Raw genomic sequence first — 21,812 nt, forward strand, 5'->3', positions numbered from 1 at the left:
CCCATGAAAAAAATATTATCCTGACTCTTGTGCAATCAATACTGCTTGCCCTTTTTCTTAATTAGTGTTTATTTTGTGATGCTGCAAATGGCCTGGCTACCAGAGCACTTTAAGGAAAGTGCTAAAGGGCCTATTTTGTTAAAGGGCCTATTCATCTGGCATAGGCTCTACTCTAGGAAGGTGCATCTATGTACTAAAGAGCAGGATTCTTTTGATGGAGAAACTGAAATTTTGTCTCTACAGAGGCCTGCAAGACAACTTTCTACGCTCATATGAGCTAAGCCAAACAGTTTAATCTTTTCAATGTCGTATTTTTAGGATCTGAAGCCATCTTGAACCTTGTTCTTGTATAACTGTTGATTTCAAACTGCAATTTTGTGTGCATTGTTAGTATTACAATTTAGATCTAGGCAGTGTATGAGAAACATTCATTTTTTCCTGCCAGAAACATGAAAGTAGCTTGTGAAAACAACCATTGCTCCTACTATAATCCCAGTCTTCTTGTCCTCTAACCAAAAGGCCTAAACCTCTGGACAGCATTTGACCTCAAAGGGGGATGGGGAGAGAGAACATGTCTGAACATGTGTGTACCATGATATGGGATGATTGTTTGGCTTTATTCAAAATGCTTTTGACTGAATATGGAAGAAAAGCCAAGAACTTTGGCATTATTTTAGAATAAAAGGTAGGCTTGGTGGAGCAAGCCAATACATTTCTTTCTCATCCTATATTTATTTGCTTTAGCTTCTTTATTCTATATAGGCTGTTCTAAAAAAAACCACAAGACTCTCTCTCTCTCAAGCCCCATGTTAAAACTGAGTAAACAGGCGTATTCATTTTTTGGTATTATAGACAGTAACCCTGCATGAAGGATTTTATTTTATTTCTCCCCCCCTCTCAAGTGCTGTTTTAGTAAAATCTGGATTTATTTCATATTCTCTGAGCTCACTGATCATCTTCTCAAGGAATCATCTATTCCTCTCTTTCCTTCATCTGCCACCCAGATGCCATCCTATTAAAACCAGTCTGCGTTTCTTCAGGGGGTTGGCGTTGGATACGACGCACATCAAACAGAGTAGTGATCTTTGTCATGGGTTTGGAAGCCAGCTCTTTAAGTTTCCGGGCATCAAAGCGTGGCCTGTGAAGAAGCAGGGGTAAACGTCGCCGGAATGAAAACATCCCCTCTTTTCTTATTTCCTTTTCTTCCTCAGCTTGTGGCCTTTTTTCCTTGCTGATGGTCATCTGGTACAAGATGGCATCCCACATCTTGATGGCTTTTGACTTGGTTCCTTTTTTCTCCTGACTTGGATCCGCTTCCGAGATTTCAGTTATTGCCTTTTCTCTCCCTTCCTCTGGTTCAGATTCTGAGACAGGGAACTGAGGAACATCAGGTTCCACTACCAAGTGTTTTTTCAGACGAGACCAGCCACTAAGTTTGCTTTTGGGGGGCACTGTTGGCTTTGATTTGGGGGATGAGCTGGCAGGACTTTGGGAGACAGATAGTGGTGGTGGTGATACAGCCTGCTGGTTTATCTTTTCTGGCAAGAGCTCCTTCATACTGACAGTGGACGGTGCAGGAAGGATTGTTTCTGGCCCCATGTACTGTGATGTGTTGGAGCCTGACTGTCTCTGGACTTCAGTGTGTGGTTCAGGGCTTTTGCTGTTTCTTGGGGTTAGAGGCCTGTCCAGCTGATGAGTTGGGGATGTAACCACGGTATACTGCCTAGGGATATGGAGTATTTCAGCTTTCATTTTCCTGGCGGGTGGTTCAGGGGGTGCAGAAACATCTAACTTGGGTGTAAGTGACCTGGGATGCTGTACAAAAGATGTGTCATATGTCTGGCTTGATAGTGAGGCTGCATAGTTGGTTTGCAAATGAACGCGACTTGAATATTCCTCTGGCTGCCCTATTAGTGGAGACTTAACCCTTGGTGCTTGCACACTATGAAAAGAGGAATGCGTTTCAGCCACATGAGTGACCATGACTGGAGTCTCCACTTGAGGAGTGTAGGAAATGGGATGTTCATGAGAAACAAAGGCAGGGGACAAGCGAGTAGGGGGACCTGAAGGGAACTCTGTGGATTGCCTTGGTGACTCGGGAGTTGTTGGTCTGTAATGCGGAGATATGGCAGGTGAGACTGTTAGTTTAAGATGCTCTGAAAGACTCCTCTGTTCTGTAACTGTGAATGCGAAGGGTCTTGTTTTAGGAAAAGGAGAAGGAACATGATGGATGATGGGCTTGACTGAAAAACGAGGTGGAAGTTTGATAGTGAGGCGGACTTCAGTTTCTGTTGGCTTGAGTGGGGAAGTGCGTTCATTGTGCTCCAGGTCTGGACTAGCTTCACTTACAGGAGACAGATTAGACCGGAATGATGTGGTTGATTGTGCTGATAAGGTGGCCTTCTTCTTTGCTGCTTTTTTCAGAAGCTTCTGTAGCCTAAGGTTGTCAGTTCCAGGTTTTGGTAGAATAGGTGGAGGTGGAGCCTGCGATTGGAGAGTGATAGGTTCATAGGGTGGCGTCACCGTTATCAGCATTTTGACCCCCTAAATCAAAACAGAAAAATGCATTTTTTACAAGTTACTTATTTCAGGTTTCTAGCCTCCAAAACATATAGGGTTATTGATACGAACATTTTGTTCAGGAAAGATTAAATCCACTAACAAGATACCTGTAAGAAATGAACCAGGATAGCAACCAAAGATTTCCAGGCCAGGCAGCACCATTATATCAGCATTCAGCAGATGACTTCCATTCTCAAGGCAGTGAATGGCCCAATTTTTATTGAAAATTTAAATTTTGGAACCCAGATACTTATTTTTGTGTGCATATATACCTTCTATTTTGTCTTCAGCAAGAAAACGTATTTAGCCATGTTGTTTCTGCTGTAAGCAAGGTTCTTAAATGCAGGATTGCGTGTCTGCAGAGTTGAATGTATTGCTGCATTTGGCATGAAGCCTGAAATTAACCGTTTTCAAATAATTTAAAGATAAACATGCTTAAAAATGCTAAAACCTCTTTAGGAGACATCAAATTGATATAAATCAGAAAAATGTGGGGATTGGGCTATGATGTCTCTTTATCACATCGGAAACCCCCCATTTCATACAACTTCACAAAAATTAGTCATAGTATCTCAGAGCTGATGCTTTTCAGTGCCTGGCTGAACCCGCCACCCCTAAGCTCCTTGATCAGTGGACTTAACCATCAAATGTAGATTGAAAATACTAAATGAACAATGACAAGTTTTTATTATTCTGATTGAGCTGCCTTCCAATATGTGAATCATGCTCAAACGTTCTGAGATGGAAAGAAGAATCTATCTCAGGATGAATGGCTGTCCATCATAAAAAAAGGGAAGTCTTTATGTGTACGATTCTAGCTTTCCACAAAAACAGTATAAGTACTCCATCTTCTTTGGAATCTGAAATGCATAGAGCCAGTGCAAGCAGCCTTCTCTTGTTCACATATCCTCAAGCAATAAAGGAGATTGGAAAAAGGCTGGTGGCAACGGGGTCACACAATTTTAAGACATGCCTGACTAGGTGGATCAGTGGCTATGACACTGAGCTTGTTGATCAGAAAGGTCGGCAGTTCAGTGGTTTGAATCCCTAGTACAGATCTCCTGCGTAAGTAGGGGGTTGGACTAGATAACCTCTAAACAGTGGTGGATTTCAAATTTTTTTACTACCGGTTCTGTGGGCGTGGTTTGGTGGGTGTGGCAGGGGAAGGATACTGTAAAATCTCCATTCCCACCACACTCCAGGGGAAGGATACTGCAAAATCCCCATTTCCTCCTAATCAGCTGGGACCTGGGAGACAGAGAATAGATGGGGGCAGTAGTCAGAATTTTTTACTACCGGTTCTCCGAACTACTCAAAATTTCCGTTACTGGTTCTCCAGAACTGGTCAGAACCTGCTGAAACCACCTCTGCCTCTAAGGTCCCTTCCAACTCTGTTACTGTTACTGAGATGATGTTATAGGAGTGATTGATTCCATGGCTGCAATCAATAGTTCAAAGTGTTAGGGGTTGTTAAATCACTAACTGAGATAAACTCATATCATTACCAATATGTTTTATTATCTCTGTGATCTTCAGACTTTCTTACCTATTTGCCCCAATGCTAGACTTGTACTTGGCTGGCAGCAAAGCCCTTGAGAGAGGAAGGAAATAGGCAAGTTCTCCTCACTTTTGACTCTTTAAAGTCCTATCTGTATGCTCCCTCCCCCACCCTCATCAGTGTGTTTCAGGAGGCAAGCCGGCAACAATATGCAAAGCTTAGGTTTGATTGTATTTGAGACATGATATTCGTTCTTGGAAACAAGTTTTTCTCTTTGCATGCTGACAGCCCCACTTCTGCTACAATATCAACCAAGGGTCAGCAAACTGTGAAATGTGAAACATGAGAGCCAAGAAGCTCATGCACGAATTGAATTTTAGCTCCTGGCAAGAAATAGTATTGAGTTTCACTTGCAAAAGTTCATGAAGTCTGTCCTTCGTGCTTCTCCTTGATGATCTGACCACAACTGATTTCAGCTGCTATGGTTTGCAAGCCAAAACCCATGGCTCAACTGGCTGGTCCTTTGGGAAGGAGCTGAGCATCTACAGGAATGGAAAAGTCCTGTGTTTAGTGCATATCCACGCTTCTCATGTGCAGAACAAACATTGCCAGCTGGCTCAAAGAGCATTTGCTTAAGTTGCAAGCCTAACTTTAAGCACAAACGCATTACCCTTCTGGATAGATGAATTTTTGATCTGAGTAAAGAGGCCCAGAGTATACCTTTTGCAGGGTTGCTGTAATTTCCAAATCTCATTTTTATATGCAATACATTGGCTTGGAAGTGATTAGAAACACAATTCTGGAATCCAATCCACATAGCAAACAATCTATGGGAGGATAGCTCCCGGTCTTCCCAGTAAATCTGAAGATGTGACTACAGATGCCAAAAAGATTGCTAAAAATTGCAGCTGCTCATGGATAGCTTGCCATACACAGCAGCTGCCAAATACAGCCACCATTTAGATATAACCTGTGAGATGTAGGCTGCAGACTGCTTCTATAACTTTCAAAGAGTAAGTTGCATATTTCCCTCTTATTTGGGTCAGTGTGTGGGTCCTCTCAGTGAAAGAAAACAGCCTTGAATCAGCTTGTAAGAAAAGAATGACCCCTTTTCCCAATGACACATTAAATAATGAATTTAGGAAACAAAATCCCCTGTGCTTCTTGTAACTAGCTTCTTGAGTATTGGTTGCATCCACACATTATGCTTAAGTTATAATGTAATTTTATTCCATTTTAACTTTGTGCGATATATGAACTGAGCCACCTTCTTTGGAAATAAAGAGAATAGGGAAAAGGAAAGGATATAACCCTAAATAAGTGGCAGGCAGGCAGGCGAATTAGTGAATTCTGTATTGTGCTTAATAAGCGTTGTGTACAAAATCATGGCCACAAGATGGGACTACATATACATAGAATTATATTTAAAGATGCTTCTTAGATGAAAACCTCAACTCAGTGTACAACATATACAACAAATCATTAAAACCTGGTGTTATACACAGTAACACATAACAATTAAAGAACAGGATAGATAGATAGATAGACAGACAGACAGACAGACAGACAGACAGACAGACAGACAGACAGACAGACAGACAGATAGATAGATGATAGATAGATGATAGATATAGATGATATAGATAGATGATAGATAGATAGATGATAGATAGAAAGATGATAGATAGATGATAGATAGATAGATGATATAGATAGATGATAGATAGATAGTAAAACCCTATGAACGGAATGAGACAACTCACCACGGCCAACTCGCCATGGGATAAGTCAACAATTCAATTTATTTAAAATAATTTAAAAAATTATTTTAATTTTTCTCATTCACATTTCATTTTATCCCTCCCCTGGCATCCTTTCTTTAATTATTTCACTTATTTCTTTAATATTAATGTAACTCTTGTGTTACACAGTGAGTCGTCGCCTGGCAAGTTATCCTAGAACACCCCCCTCCCTTAATTCAGTTAAAGCCAAGATGATAAGATTCACTTGTATAGTGTAGTTGAAGTTGAAGCCAATTGAGCTTTGTTAGACTTCTGCTAATGCAGAGCTCTTCAAACTTGACAGCTTTAAGACTTCTGGACTTTAACTCTCAGAATTCTCCAACCAGGATGGCTGGCTGGAGAATTCTGGGAGTTGAAGTCCAGAAGTCTTAAAGCTGTCAAGTTTGAGGACCCCTGTCCTAATGGAATGCAGAATACTTCCGAGAATATCTTTTTCTCAATTGCTTTGAGAAATAAGTATATAACACAAATGACTTTGACAGATAGGCACAGAATTGGCATTATGGTATGTTAACCTTAAATGAAGGATAGGAGTAACTTGGAATAGATAAAGGTGAGCTTTAAATTAAGCTGAGCTCGGACTGTGTAAAGATTTAAAGAGTTTAAAGGCCAATATCAGTTTTTTAAAATTGGACTTGAAAATGCAGAATATAACACAGCAGAGACTGACTACTTGACATTTGTCCATACTTTAAGCAGCCACATTTTGTATCCACAAGGTAATCTGAAAACAATCTGTCTTTAAAGACAAAGCACCTAGACTATATTAAAGCAATATGAATACTAAACAAACGACCTGCCATTTCCAGATACTATCGCAATTGACACAACAACCTAAGCTGATAAAAATGTTTCCGGTGACTACTACCATTAAAGGTCTTCTGAGATAAAGACTATTTCTGAAGTCCTAGTGAAGTATTTGACTGAATGTAGGAACACAATTGTACATACAGGCCCACTTTAACTGCCTAAATATTGGTATATTCAGAGCTCCAGTTGTATTTGCTTGAATCTAAAAACAGCCTTTAGAATTGCTGTGGAATACAAGCAAAGCTTGTATTCTATTTAGCTCCCTGAAAGGAATGTTGACAGAATTGAAAAAGTGCAATGTTGCCCACATATTGATCACACCTCTGCATTAATATTGAGAAGATTTCATTTTCAATAAATTTTATTTTGCTTTTTTGTTTTAAACCACTCGGTAGGTAAAGTCACTCGGTTTTGCTTAAAGTTGGGATTTCAGCTTTGCAGGTCCTATGAAGCTGACTAGGCCATGGTTTCATATTGATATACATGGGAGGAGTTTGAGACTGTTGATCTTGAGGAAATGCGTACTTGGCATAGTTGCTTTAACTATCCATATTTTAGATTTTTTTCTCTTCCGCGTTAAATCCTCAAAGGAGGGGCCAGGTGAGTGAATTCATGCAGTGATTTTTTTAAGAGGGTGGTGGTGGTACCACAAGCTTTGACAGAGGTGCTGTGTGCTTTCTCCTTAAGAAACATTTTTGGAACCAATCAATTTGGACAATTTTCACCTTGCCTACAAATTTTCCTTTCTAGATTCAGGCCAGGATACAATACCAGGAGCATGGGTGAAATCCAGCAGGTTCTGACAGGTTCTGGAGAACTGGTAGCGGAAATTTTGAGTAGTTCAGAGAACTTGGAAATGCCACCTCTGGCTGACCCCAGAGTGGGGTGGGAATGGAGATTTTGCAATAGCCTTCCCCCAGGAGTGGGGAGGGAATAGGGATTTTGCAGTATCCTTCCCCTGGAGTGGGGTGGGAATGGAGATTTTGCAGTATCCTTCCCCTGGAGTGGGGTGGGAATGGAGATTTTGCAGTATCCTTCCCCTGCCATGCCCACCAAGCCACACCATGCCCACTAAGCCACGCCCACAGAACCAGTAGTAAAAAAAAATTGGATTTCACCACTGACCAGGAGTCTTTATGCACTTATGGATAAGCTCCGGTGGGTGTGAGATTGTGGAAGTACACCCATCCTGGTTCGCCTTGATTCTCAATGGCCTTCAATGCCACTGATCACAGTTCCTTTCTGGATTGGCCCGGAGGGTTGGGACAGGAAGGCATAGTGTTATGTTGATTTTTCTTTCTCTGGGTGGGGGGGGCATTCTAGTTGGTGTTGAGTGCTTCTTTCTAGCATGCCTCAGGGCTCTACGCTCCCTGCTTCTTTTTGGCATCTAAATAAAATCACTGAGGGAGGTCATTCATCTACGTGGAATGTATGCTATATGTGAGCATGGCACAGCCTGACAATTAGGGACTCTCAACTCTCATTTGAAGGACAAATGGCAACTTTGGCCAGAAGGGCCTTTGGACAACTTTATCTAGTGTGCCAATTCTATTCATTCCTAATCTGGAAGGTCCTGCTTGCAGTCACTCATATTCTAGTCATCTCCTGGCAGGCCTTCAGGAAAGCAGTAAAAACTTCACTTTTTCAGCATGCCTTGAGGCCAGGATAATTGGAACTTCTTTCTGGATGGGTTATGAATGTGATTTACTGGTCACTATGAACTCCTTGGATTTTAATTATTTGTCTTGTTTATCATAAGAGTTGAAATGCTGCAGCTGAGCAATCATATACATTCTTAAATAAAATTAAATGAATTTGGCAACTTTGGTAGACATTTGGCAACTTTGAAATCATTCCTGAATTAGCTATGGAGGAAAGAACTTGTCACTTTGGGCCAATCATTTTCTTTCAGCTCCCCTTACCTCTTATTTATTTATTTATTTGTTTGTTTGTTTGTTTGTTTGTTTATTTATTTATTTATTTATTTATTTATTTATTTATTTATTTATTTATTTATTTATTTATTTATTTTCAGATTTCTATACCGCCCTTCTCCTTTCAGACTCAGGGCGGTGAACAGCCAAGATAAAAACATTTATACACAAAAGTTAAAAATAAATTTAAAATAATTAAATAAATTTGGCCCGTAATTTAAAACTTTTCAATTAAAATCCATATCAAATTTTAAAACCAACCGTAAAATCAGGACAGCCCGGCTAACTGAAAAAAATAGGTTTTTAGGACCCGACGAAAAGTCCGGAGGTCGGAGATCACTCGTATCTCTGGGGGTAGATTGTTCCAGAGGGTAGGTGCCACCACAGAGAAGGCTGTCCCCCTGGGGGTCGCCAGCCGACATTGTCTGGCTGACGGCACCCTGAGGAGGCCCTCTCTGTGGGAGCGAACTGGCCGGTAGGAGGCAATTGGTGGCAGAAGGCGGTCCCGTAAGTACCCCGGCCCTAAGCCATGGAGCGCTTTAAAGGTGATCACCAACACCTTGAAGCGCACCTGGAAGTCCACCGGAAGCCAATGCAGCTTGCGCAGGAGAGGAGTCACATGGGAGGGCCCCGTTGCTCCCATAATCCCCCGCACGGCCGCATTCTGCACCAGTTGGAGCCTCCGGGTGTACCCCAAGGGGAGCCCCATGTAGTGAGCGTTACAATAGTCCAGACGAGAGGTGACGAGTGCTTGAGTGAAAGGGGCGCAACTGGTGTATCAGGCGAACCTGATAAAAAGCCCCCCTGGCCAGAGCCGTCATATGCTCTTCTAAAGACAGCCGTGCGTCCAGGAGGACACCCAAGTTGTGGGCCCTTTCCGTGGGGGCCAATAACCAGCGATGGCGCCAGCTGGCTATACTGGGACGCCGGCAGCCACTTAGATGTACACTTAGATGTACACTTACACTTAGATGTAAGTGCATGCCAAATAAAAATATTAAGCCTTCAAATTATTTTCCAGTTTTGATTCTGTGGCCCTGCTGTATACCTATAAGAGATTAAAGTTTGGTGCAGCTTCTAAAACTCCACTGCCTATCTCTTTTCAGTTTCGTGCATTTTGGCAGCTTTCAATCTTTAAAATGTTTACTGCGGTCATTCCAAGAATGTGTATGTTTCACTTCTAAATTGTCAGCTGTAAATCTGTTGGGCTAAATGTTTTTGGTTTTGGATTCCTGTTAATGCCAGTTTTTATGTTTTGAGCCAGATTTGGAGGAAGTTTGTTAACTTTTCTGTGAGTGCATGTGACATGTTTGGAAGATAGGTGTGTTCCCCATTTCTCCCCCATTCTTCAGGTCTGCTCTGAATTCTTCACATATACCTGAATAATAAAATACATTTTACAGAATCCCATTCAATAGAGTCATTTTCATAACTCATCTCAGCTGTGTAGTTAAGCCTTTATACACACACTTACATACATATATATATATATATATGCACACACTTTTACACACAAACATATTTATATATATGTGTGTGTGTATATATATAATTTAGCGATTCTCAAGCTGAAAAGTAACTACAATAAAGCCAGAAACGCATGGAAAGGCCAGAGATTAAGAAGCATTTACTTTAACCCAATGCCAAATTTTAAGGAGCCCTACTATTCTACTTTATGTCAACTGTATATCCCTAGCTTCAAGAAAGCAGGGAGTCAGAGAGGGAATAGCTTGTGCGATGGAAAAGTTATTTGCAATCTGTGAGCCAAATGCAGACCCAGCTGTTCAGCTTTGAGAGAAGAGTGAGTTATGAAGAAACCGGATCCTAGTGTCATTGGAGCTGAATGGCTAAGGTAAAATTGGATTCCCCCACTAATTTTTGCTGTTGCTGTCATTAGATTAGATTAGACTAGAAGAATGAAATACATCTGTTACAAGTACAATATGTGCAACAGATGAGAGCTTCTTTTTTTTTTTTTTAACATGATGGTTCTTCCTGCAATGGGTGGTGAGAAAGCAGTTTTAACTTCATTGATTATTGTCACAACTCGGGAAGAATGGAACTGTGTTAAATTAACAAGAGATAAGATAACGGTGTTAATTAATCTTTGCCTCTCCTATAAGAACAACCAATGAAATAGCAAGCTGACCACTATTGAAAGTAACCTTTCAATAGAGGATTTTTGATTTGCAAAATAAAAGATTAATCCGCTGATCTCCTTTAAAAACAACAGCAGCCAGTCTGACCAGCATTTTCTAGAGTACTGTTACTCAGCCTTAGTAACTTTAAGATGTATGACTTCCATGTGCTGTTGGAGAATTCTGGGAATTAAAGCCTAGACACCTTAAAGTTGTTGAGGTTGAAACGCATTGCTCTAGAGCCATAGAAAAATATACAGCTCAAAGAAGCTGTAAAACTGTCCGAAGTGGAAGTGAATGTCTGGTCCTGTGACAGAGAGAGTTTGCTTCAGGCAGAGATCAGATGCTACTGGCAACTGTGAGGATAGAAAATAGCAGTGGTGGGTTCCTCCCAGTTCTACCCGATTCCGCCGAGCTGGTAGCGGTGACAATATGACATCACTGAACCATTTCTGCCCCCCCACATTATTCTTACCTTTTATTTGGCCTCACCCCCAATCTATTGCTGCCTCCTGAGTCCCAGCTGATGGCTAGAGGGAAAAAACCTGTTTAAACTCTTGCCGTGGGACTTCAAAGGGCCGCCCTACAGCTGATCAGTATTAAAAGAAAACAAATGAGTAGACCAGTGCCTGCAAAAATAAATGGGTAGACCAGTGCCTGCAAAAATACATGAGTAGACCAGTGCCTGCAAAAATAAATGGGTAGACCAGTGCCTGCAAAAATACATGAGTAGACCAGTGCCTGCAAAAATAAATGGGTAGATCGGTACAGCTCTGCAAGCAGTTAAAAGCCTGGTAGACCAGTATCTCTGCTAAATCCTAAATAATTGTCACATGACCATCAAGCTACGCCCACAAAATAAGCCACGCCCACAGAACCAGTAGTAAAAAAATTTAGAACCCACCTCTGGAAAATAGCTCTTCTGAGGCTCTGCCTCGGTGCTGCTTGTTCAGCACCAAGTGATGAGAAGAACAGAAAGAAGCTCCCAGCACAAATGTTTAGTCACACAGTGAATGCCCTAGCTACTGCAGGTTGCTATAGACTACCAGCAAGTTTCCATTGTCCAAAAATCAGACAATGAGAACCAACAGATTCCTCTTTTCTATCAAACATACATATTCTGCTAGGAATACATTAGAGAGAAACCATGCGAAATTCTTGGGCTTAAAGCATTACATGGATACCAACAAAGAAGAATATTTGTAGCTCAGGGTTGAAATGAGGGGGTCCTCGGTGCTCTCTGAGCTTGCTTGTTTCCTCGCAAATATTTCATTACCTTAACTAGGTAACATCATCAGAACCGATGATGCTACCCAGTTAGAGTAATGAAACATTTGCAAGAAAACTAGCAAGCCCAGAGAGCACCAAGGACCCCTCATTACATGGATGTTAGACTGCGAACTGAGATTTGGTTTCAATAGGTTTGGCTTTAAGCTTCCTTGGCTATTGAAGGATAGAACAACTATATTTTGATAGAGCACCTTGACCTCTTTGCTTCGCCATCTTTAACTAGGCAACATGCATGAACAATGTATCTCCTTCCCACACAATGGTGTATGTTTGATTGGGTATGTGTGTGCAAATATAAGAGCCATAGCCCAGTTTTGTAAGCAGAAGTTCTACTTCCAGAGGTTCTACCCTCTCTTAACTTCCTGAACAAAAAAACAGTGTCTTCCCATCAAGGAATTCAGAAATCTCACTAGCAGGATTTATTAACAGGAAAATAACAATGATTCAAACATTCCTGCTACTTTAGGGTGAGGATTAACAATAGAATCATAGGGTTGAAGGATCTTGGAGGTGTTGAGTTTAACCCTTAACCAGGGCAGGAATGCTCAGGCCATCCCAGTCAAATGCCAGTCCAACATGTGTTTAAAAGCTTCTAGTGATAGAATATCCACAATTCCAGAGGGCTGGCTATTCCACTGTTTAATAGCTTTCACAGTCAACATATGAGTCCTTATTTCCTGTTTAGATCTCTGTTTGTTGGCTGTCATTTTATCTTCAGCACTATGGACAACAAATCAATATCCTCTTCCCTGTGACAGCTTTTCAAGTACTGTTAAAACTACTATAACGCCTCCAATTCCCCTTTTCTTCTTTAGGTTAGACATACCCAGTTACTTTAATAATGCCTCATAGAATTTATCCTCGGCCCCTCACCTTCTTCGCCATTCTTCTCTGCATTCTTTCCTCAGCATCCTTCTTGTTGTCAATGAAGATTTGATGCAGGATTTCTGACCAGTACCGCCTAAGCTTTCCCTTCCCATGATCTTAACATAATGTTTATGTTGGTACAGTCCAATACTGCATTGGTTTCTTTGTAATCTACAACACACTACTGGCTCACACTTAATTTGTGGTCTATTAGGAGGAGCCCAGATCCTCATCACAAGAATTACTGCTAAGTTAGGTACTACCATATTATCCTAAATGGGTAAATCTGTTTTTTCCCCTTAAGTGCAGAATCTTGCCTTTCTCCCTAGTGAACAACATTTTTCTGGATAGGGTCCAATGTTGAAATCTATCAAAATATATATATATATTTTAACTTGGAGCCCATTTCCTGAAATATTAGCAATCTGTTGAAGTAGTAGGGTTGTAGTGGGATCATCCTTCCCACTTTATCAAGAAAAACTATCAAATGCCTCACTATAGTTGAGGTATATTATATTCATAGCTTCCCTTTGGTCTACTAATATTTATTTATTTATTTATTTATTTATTAAATTTTTATACCGCCCCCTCTCCCGAAGGACTCGGGGCGGTGAACAGCCAAAATAATAATATAATTACTAAATAATTATAGTTACTCTGTCATCATTACAATTTTTCTGACATTTTAAGAAACCCATGCTGGCTTCTAGTAATCACTTTTTATCTTTCAAAATGCATGCAAGCCTACTGCTTGAGATTCAGCAATTCAGCAGTTCAGCCTTCTCTCTGTTGTCCTTCAATATCTTGTCATCAAGTAGCAGACCAAACTTTTCCTTAGCTTTCCTCTTATTCTGCACATACCAAACAATCCCTTTCTGCTTTTTTTGGCTTCATTGCAAGCCTCGGTTTATTCCAAACGCTAGATTTGCTTACAGATTTGGGTTATTTGCTGATATTTTGCTTCCCTTAAACATCCCTTACCACTTTTTAAACATTTCCTTTTTGTTTTTTAATTTATGAGAAGATTCTCTGCAACCACACTGGCCTCATCAACCATCTCCCATCTTTCTGTTTGGACCTTAATGATCTTTTCCTTCCAGCCTTCCAACAGTGAATTGATTTTCACTTCAGGATATCGACCTATGGAATCCTTCATATACTTTTCTCCTTAACTTAGTAAACTCAGCTTTCATGAAATTACCTAGAAATTACCTCATCTAGAACACCAATCTCAGTAGTTACTCTCTTCTTCCATTCCCTCAACTTTTTCTTTCCTTACTAGAAAATATTAAGTCTGGTTGCTTGAACCCTTATCCCTTCATCCGGCTAAAGCAGTATTTGATACTGGCAAAATGCTACTTGTCAGTGCAGACCAGGAATCTGTATTATTCTGAAGTATGAATGTTGGTTATACTGAGGCTGATGGGCTTGGAAGTAGCCAATGGTACAGATAAAACTGGATTAGATAGGCCAGTGATATTATTATTATTATTATTATTATTATTATTATTATTATTATTATTATTATTATTATTATTATTATTATTATTATTATTATTATTTGAATTTGAATTTGTATACCGCCCTACTCCCGAAGGACTCAGGGTGGTGAACAGCCAAATAAAATACATATAATACAAATGTTAAAAAACCATTAAAATACAATTAAATAATTGGCCCAGAAAATGAAATTTAAAACACCCCCAATTCATAAGACAAATTTAAAATTGAAGAGTTTTGAAAATTTTAAAAAGTTTAAAAGAGAGGTTAGGCCAGACCGGCCTGCTGGAAAAGTTTTGATGGCACGGCGGAAAGCGCGCAGGTCCGGGATCCTCCGTATCTCCGGGGGGAGCTTGTTCCAGATGGCAGGTGCCCCCAAAGAGAAGGCTCTCCCCCTGGGGGCCACCAGTTGACTTTGTTTGACCGATGGCACCCTGAAGAGCCCCTCTCTATGGGAGTGTACTGGTCGGTGAGAGGCTACTGGTGGCAGAAGGCGGTCTCGTAAATACCCCGGTCCTAAGCCATGGAGCGCTCTAAAGGTGGTAACCAAAACCTTGAAGCGCACCCGGAAGACCTCCAGGAGCCAGTGCAGCTCGCACAGGAGGGGGGTCACATGGGAGCGCCCCGTCGCTCCCATAATCACCCGCGCGGCCACATTCTGGACCAGTTGCTCCTCAAGGGGAGCCCCATGTAGAGAGCATTGCAGTAGTCCAGGCAGGAAGTGACGAGGGCATGAGTGACTGTATTTAATGAGTCCTGATCCAGAAAAGGACGCAACTGGTGAATCAGGCGAACCTGATAAAACGCCCTCCCGGCCACAGCCGTCAAATATATGTATATACCTTGACCTATGACAGTTTTCAAAACATTTTCTCCCTATCACTTGTACTTGGTAGGAGTACATGTCAACTCCTAAATGCTACCCAGATATTAATTAATGCATGCATTTACTCAGCTTGGTATGCTAAAGGCTTTTAACAGTTTACAACAGAAAGCAATTTAAATGTGAGTATGAACAATTGCTAACATAGGAATTAAATAGGTAAATCGAATAAAATTCATGGTGAGAATTGACAGAATCAACAGTTAAAAGGTTCTACGAAAAGATGTGTTTTGGGGGCACCTTTAAAGCTGATAATGAGATTAGGCCCGCTCAGTGTCAGAGGGAGTCCACTCTTAAGGAGGTTTGGATCTAAACTATGGAGCAGGGGTCTCCAACCTTGGCAACTTTATGACTTGTGGACTTCAAGAATTCTGGGAGTTGAAGACTGCAAGTCGCAAAGTTGCCAAGGTTGGAGACCCCTGCTATAGAGGGCCTTCAAGATAATGACCCAGTACTTTTGGATGGAAATGAATTGGTAGCTTTGACACCAAATGTGGGAAAGCATCTGTGGAATATTTAGAAAAAAAAAGTCATAGCCAAACAAAACAATTTTATTTGTGCTGGTAGAGGGTCCCCATCCCATTTGTCAATCATTAAATGCAATACTGACAATAAAGAAAAAGTGTCATCAAAGACAGCACAATCTCTGGGGAAATGCATTCATACCAATTTATTTTTATTTTTATTTGATTTGATTTTTTATACTGCCCTTCTCCAGCAGGACTCAGGGCGGTGAACAGCCAAGGTAAAACATAGCATACAAAATTTAAAACAGTTTAAAAAGATATTAAATAATTTTGGCCCACAATTTAAAAACACCCCAATAAAATCAATTACGAATTAAAACCGAAAGATGGGATCCAGTCTGGCTAGATGAAATAAGTGAGTTTTAAGGGCCCGACGAAAAGTCCGGAGGTCCGGGATCATACATATGATATGCTAAAAATATAATAGCATGATTGATCATGCTATTATATTTTTAGCTGAGAAAAGAAATTCTTAGTTTGCTTGGTTACAAGGCTTCATAAGCCTTCATAGGCTAATTGTAGTGTCTAATCCTATGATCTGATAGTTAGTCTGCTCCAGGAGTGAAATCCAGCAGGTTCTGACAGGTTTTGGAGAACCGGTAGTGGAAATTTTGAGTAGTTCGGAGAACCGGCAAATACCACCTCAGCCTGGCCCCAGAGTGGGGTGGGAATGGGGATTTTGCAGTATCCTTCCCCTGCCATTCCCACCAAGCCACGCCCACCGAACCGGTAGTAAAAAAAAAATTGGATTTCACCACTAGTCTGTATATAGTATACAGGATAGTTCACAATTAGCATTTGGATTAATAATTTTTTCTCATGCTACTGGGCATTGCCTTGGGAAATTGATTTTAATTACAAGTATGTGTTGCCATTTTGACGTATGTATTTCCTCCCCCCTCTTTGCAACCCAGATTGGAAACCCGAGGCAATACTTCATGCAACGCTGATGTTTCCCTGGCTATACGGGAACTATAGTGAAAGGATTTCTTCCTTCCTAGCAATCTGCTTTAAAACCAGCTATTGATTTCTTCACAGATGGAAGCATTTCTCCAAGCTGACTTCATTTGAACTTGGACTTGGCATCAACTCAAGAAGCAATAATGAATTGGAAACTCTTTCTAGATCAGATTTTTATTCTGAGAAATTTAACTTGCGTGCTGTATTGAGCTTTTCTAAAAAATAATATTTTTTTTTTTGAACTGAATTCCTAGCCTTTGACTAGAAGAAAAAGGTGAAACTTTTCCTCCTTCTTATCTTTCTCTTTACACCCTTGGTAAGGAGGGAGGAATCTTCAGCCTCAAGATAGCTAGAATAGATTTCTGAGATCCAAGAATGAAAACAAAAGTAAATATAGAAATAACACTGAGGGTTAAGCAGTATAGCTGATGCTAAGGATTCTTGTATTATTCAAGCTTATCAAATGGCAAGAGATACCAGAATGTCTATTCTTGACCATAAGATGATGTTTTGCAGGTGCGAACATAATTTCTTAATACCATTCTTAATACCACAGAATTTTAAAGACTGAAGACTGTTTTGGTGCCACTCTATTTAAATACTGCCCTTAGTATTCTTTTTGAATGAAGATTTCTAAGATGGCTTTTGTGGTGAGACTTTGTTTCAGTTATGGTTATCTGGCTAAAATGCACTTAAGGAAATACCTTCTCCCAAAGTGCCTATCCTAACCACAAAGTAAACGCCATCTTGGCTTGCTTTGCTTATTTTTTTTCCTTCTGATGGCTGAGTCACGTGAACAAACTGGAGCCTTTATTCCCTTTAGATCTATACTGCTCTCAGATGTAGATATTGAAACTGGAACACTGCAATGTTTCTTGAAATATTTTCTGACAAAAAAAAAAAAAAGGGCTGAAGAGTAAACGCAGGACATTATCTTGAGATCCAATGTACCATTTGACCTTTATCTCCCTTATCTAAATAATTCTTGCCTTGAAGGAGACATGGGGTGCAGTTCTTATTGTGGTGCATTTAACAAGATGAATGGTAGCTCCCGAGAACCACTCAAATTACAGGACAATCCTTCACCTGCTCCCACCAACGGCTGCTGATACCTTTTGACCTAGTTGAATAGATCCATTCCTGGAAATATAAATGCATCTCTTTGCTTCTCTATTACAAATAGTATTTGCCACCCTGTAGGTAAAAAAAAAAATGTCCATTATATCCTGCCTCTCCTAAGACTTGCCTTTAGAAAACAGTTCTTTTCTGTATCTTTCATTTTTTCTTTTGCTTTCATCTGTTAACTTTTTGTGTGATCTGGTATGTTTCCTAACAATTTAATAAAAATTCTGTGAAACATAAATGAGTCCTGTAATATCATTTATACTGAGTCCAAACCAGGGGTGAAATCCAGCAGGTTCTGACAGGTTCTGGAGAACTGGTAGCGGAAATTTTGAGCAGTTTGGAAAACTGGATAATACCACCTCTGGCTGGCCCCAGAGTGGGGTGGGAATGGAGATTTTGCAATATCCTTCCCCCAGGAGTGGGGAGGGAATGAGGATTTTGCAGGATCCTTCCCCTGGAATGGGGTGGGAATGGAGATTTTGCAATATCCTTCCTCTGCCATGCCCACCAAGCCACACCATGCCCACCAAGCCACACCCACAGAACCGATAGTAAAAAAAATTGGATTTCACCACTGGTTCAAACATGAGAAGCTGCGGCTTAATTGGTTTATTGAATTAAAAAACAAGAGGTTGAATTGCTTGGCATACCACACCTAAATCATGGTTTACAAATAATTGGGTTCACAAATAATCATACAATATGCTAATTCAAAAATCAAATTAATCGTATGGGTGGGTCACCATGTCTTATTAAGCCACTATCTTCAAATCTTTGACAATTCTCATTTTGCTCAACTGTGAATTTGAAGTAAATTCCAAATTACTGTAAAAATGTTTATTAGAAGCAAGAAACTTTGCATGCTTACTTAAGGGGAAAGAACAAATCTAAATATATTTAGATTTCTCCCGATCTATGCATCTACTGCTTTTGAGAATTACAAACATTTAAAAAAATATTAATTTCCAAGTGACTTAATTTATTGATCTTTTTGGTGCTGATCTACATTTAAATATAATACAGGTAGTCCTAGACTTATGACCATAGCTCAGTCCATAATTTCTGTTGCTAAGCAAGACAGTTGTTGAGTTTTGCCCCATTTTATGACCTTTCTTGCCACAGTTGTTAAGTTAATCACTGCAGTTGTTAAGTGAATCATGCCATTAAGTGAATCTGGTGTTCCCCATTGACTTCGTTTGTCGGAAGCTGGCTGGGAAAGTTACAAATGGCAATCACGTGTCCCAGGGACAGGGCAATTGTCACAAAAAACATGGCAGTTGCCATGTGACTGAATTATGATCACATGACCATGGGGATGCTGCAATCCTCATAGTGTGAAAACCAGTCATAAGTCATTTCTTTTCAGTGCTCTTGTGACTTTGATCTGTCACTAAATGAATGGTTGTAAGTCTAGGACTACTTGTATACACAATGATTTTATGAAGAACCTAATTGCATAATTAACAAAATAGGTTTAGTTTTAGGTTGTTCTTTTTTAAAACTAAGTTTATCTCAAATTTCTCCTGGCTTAAAATAGTATTTTTCAACCACTCAGATCAGGTTAAATTTTTTCTTGATTTCCCCCCTCCCCCCAGAAATTTCTAGAAAGATTGAAATGTCACACAATGTCTAAAAACAAGATTGGAAAGAATTACAGCCCACACACTGGAGTAAATGCTTCTCAATCTTAGTATGTTATCAGCAGAATTTAATTAAAATCATCAGACTTCAATTGACTATCATACTTTTAAATAAACTAGTTAAGTTTTCAGTCGAACCCTCCATATGGATGTTTTATCTATTACCTGGGAACTAATCCAGTTCACAACGTATACACTTCTGAGGACCGTAACCAATGTAAATGTTTTATTTTACATTGTTAAATATATTCAATGTCTGACAAGGTTGGAAAACTCTGGTAGCTTTGAAAATAAGTCCTGTCATGTCTGACTCTAAGAGACGGTGCTCAACTTCGTTTTCTTATCTGAGGGAACCAAAATTGTCCAAAGACATTTTTCATGGTCATGTGGCCAGCATGACTATACGCCGAGGCGCTCAGAATGCTTACCTTCCCATTGAAGTGGTACCTTTTTATCTACTCACATTTGCATGGTGCTAGGTGAGCAGGAGCTGGAACAAGTAAAGGGAACTCGCCCTGTTGCGTGGCTTTGGGTCTTGAACCCAGTCTGCCAGTTGACAAACCCAACATCTTTAACCACTGAACCATCACACCCCCAAATCTGAATATACTAGAACTCAATTATCAGAAAACTAAAAATCATGACATTTGCCAAAAGGCCCAAGAGCTATTACAGGAGCACGGATGGCCACAAGATTGAACAGGTTTCCTGTCTGAAATATCCTTCATTCTGGTGGCAGTAGGAAAACCCACAAGGACTACACTGCTGAAAATGCACAGAGGAGCACATCTGCAATCCTTAAGAAAAGAGGTGGCCACTCAAGTTGCCACACTCAAGTTATTTGAAGCTAAGCCAATAGCTTTTTGCCTCTTTAGAACTTGTACAACACAAAGAGCCTTGGTAGTACAGGGGTTTAAGGCACCCTGTTATTAAGCTGGTTATTAAGACCAGCTGCCTGCAATTACTGCAGGGTTCGAATCTCGCCAAGGCTCAAGGTTGACTCAGCCTTCCATCCTTTCTAAGGTAGGTGAAATGAGGACCCAGTTTGTGGGGGCAATAAGCTGACTTTGTATAAATATACAAAAGGATGAAGGCTATTGCTGAGCACATTGTAAGCCGCCCTGAGTCTTCGGAGAAGGGCGGCATATAAATCAAATTAAAAAAAAAATAATTCTAAAATCAGCACCTCAGGTCCCAAATTGTGCCTGTCTCTAATGATACCCTGCAACTAGAGAGAGGCTTCAGGAAAATGGAGACTAGAGTATGGGTGACCATACCACCTATTGGCCCAGACTATTCCCCCCTCCCGGCCCACCCCTGGTCTTGGTTTGCTAGCTGGGAGTTTCAATCTACATGGAAAGAGGCAATTCCTGGACTTCTTTGCAGCATAGTATATGATCAGGCCAAAGTAAACTGTGCAGCAAGCACAGAGTGCCAATTGTATCAAGCCAGGACTCTAACCTTTATTGCCAGTGAATGTAACAGGTATTCTGCTTCCTCTATAGCATACCAAACTAATCTTGAACTCCCTCAACACAAGAGGGCCTCAATTCTGTCATGATATCATGCCATCCCCTCATCTGTCCTTGAAGGCTGATACAGGAAGATTCCCTACCCAGAGAGATGATGCCCCTGTGACTCTGGGCACACAGATACAGCAGAACATATGCTTCTTCAGTACCTGCACTATGGAAAGATTTATAGTAACCTCATCTTCCCATTACTGCATAAATGCCCAAGGCACTCAGGACAGTTCTGTATCTCCTCGCTGCTTTCAAATACCAGCCCTGGTCCAACATACAGGGTTGCTAGCATCTGCACAGCAGCATTTAAAATTCATCAGACGACCTATGACATAAACTAGACTTAATGAGCACCTACTACATCATTATAGAGCGCTCTATGATTTGATTGTCTTCCATATACTAACCTTTTACAACCTCTAATGCTCTTATCCCTTCTTTCAGATGTTTATAGACTTTTGTATATACAGTCAGGTCCAGAAATATTGGGACATCGACACAATTCTAACATCTTTGGCTCTATACACCACCACAATGGAGTTGGAATGAAACAAACACAATGTGCTTTAACTGCAGAGTGTCAGCTTTAATTTAAGGGTATGTACATCCAACTCAGGTGAACGGTGTAGGGCTTACAGCAGTTTGCATATGTGCCTCCCACTTGTTAAGGGACCAAAAGTAATGGGACAGAATAATAATCATAAATCAAACTTTCCCTTCTTAATACTTGGTTGAAAATCCTTTGCAGTCAAT

The 21,812-nt window shown here is 40.4% G+C and overlaps 2 protein-coding genes across 3 annotated transcripts in view; one reads left to right on the forward strand and one right to left on the reverse strand.

The window, feature by feature from the left end:
- Positions 1-18,082, forward strand: part of LSP1 (lymphocyte specific protein 1) — a 122,951-nt gene extending 104,869 nt beyond the window's left edge. For both annotated transcript variants that reach the window (XM_070933089.1, XM_070933097.1), the window contains exon 11: positions 16,726-18,082. The gene's annotated coding sequence lies outside the window, so the exon portion shown is untranslated. The remainder of the gene's footprint in view (positions 1-16,725) is intronic.
- PRR33 (proline rich 33) overlaps positions 815-21,812 on the reverse strand; it is a 32,621-nt gene continuing 11,623 nt past the window's right edge. The window contains exon 2 of the mRNA XM_070933076.1: positions 815-2,544. Within this exon, the coding sequence (XP_070789177.1) occupies positions 973-2,535 (1,563 nt within the window). The 5' untranslated portion in view covers positions 2,536-2,544 and the 3' untranslated portion in view covers positions 815-972. The remainder of the gene's footprint in view (positions 2,545-21,812) is intronic.

Source organism: Pituophis catenifer, unplaced genomic scaffold (assembly GCF_029215685.1).
Source record: "Pituophis catenifer annectens isolate HBS135680 unplaced genomic scaffold, rPitCat1.0.hap2 SCAF_1, whole genome shotgun sequence".
Classification (NCBI taxonomy): Eukaryota; Metazoa; Chordata; class Lepidosauria; order Squamata; family Colubridae; genus Pituophis; species Pituophis catenifer.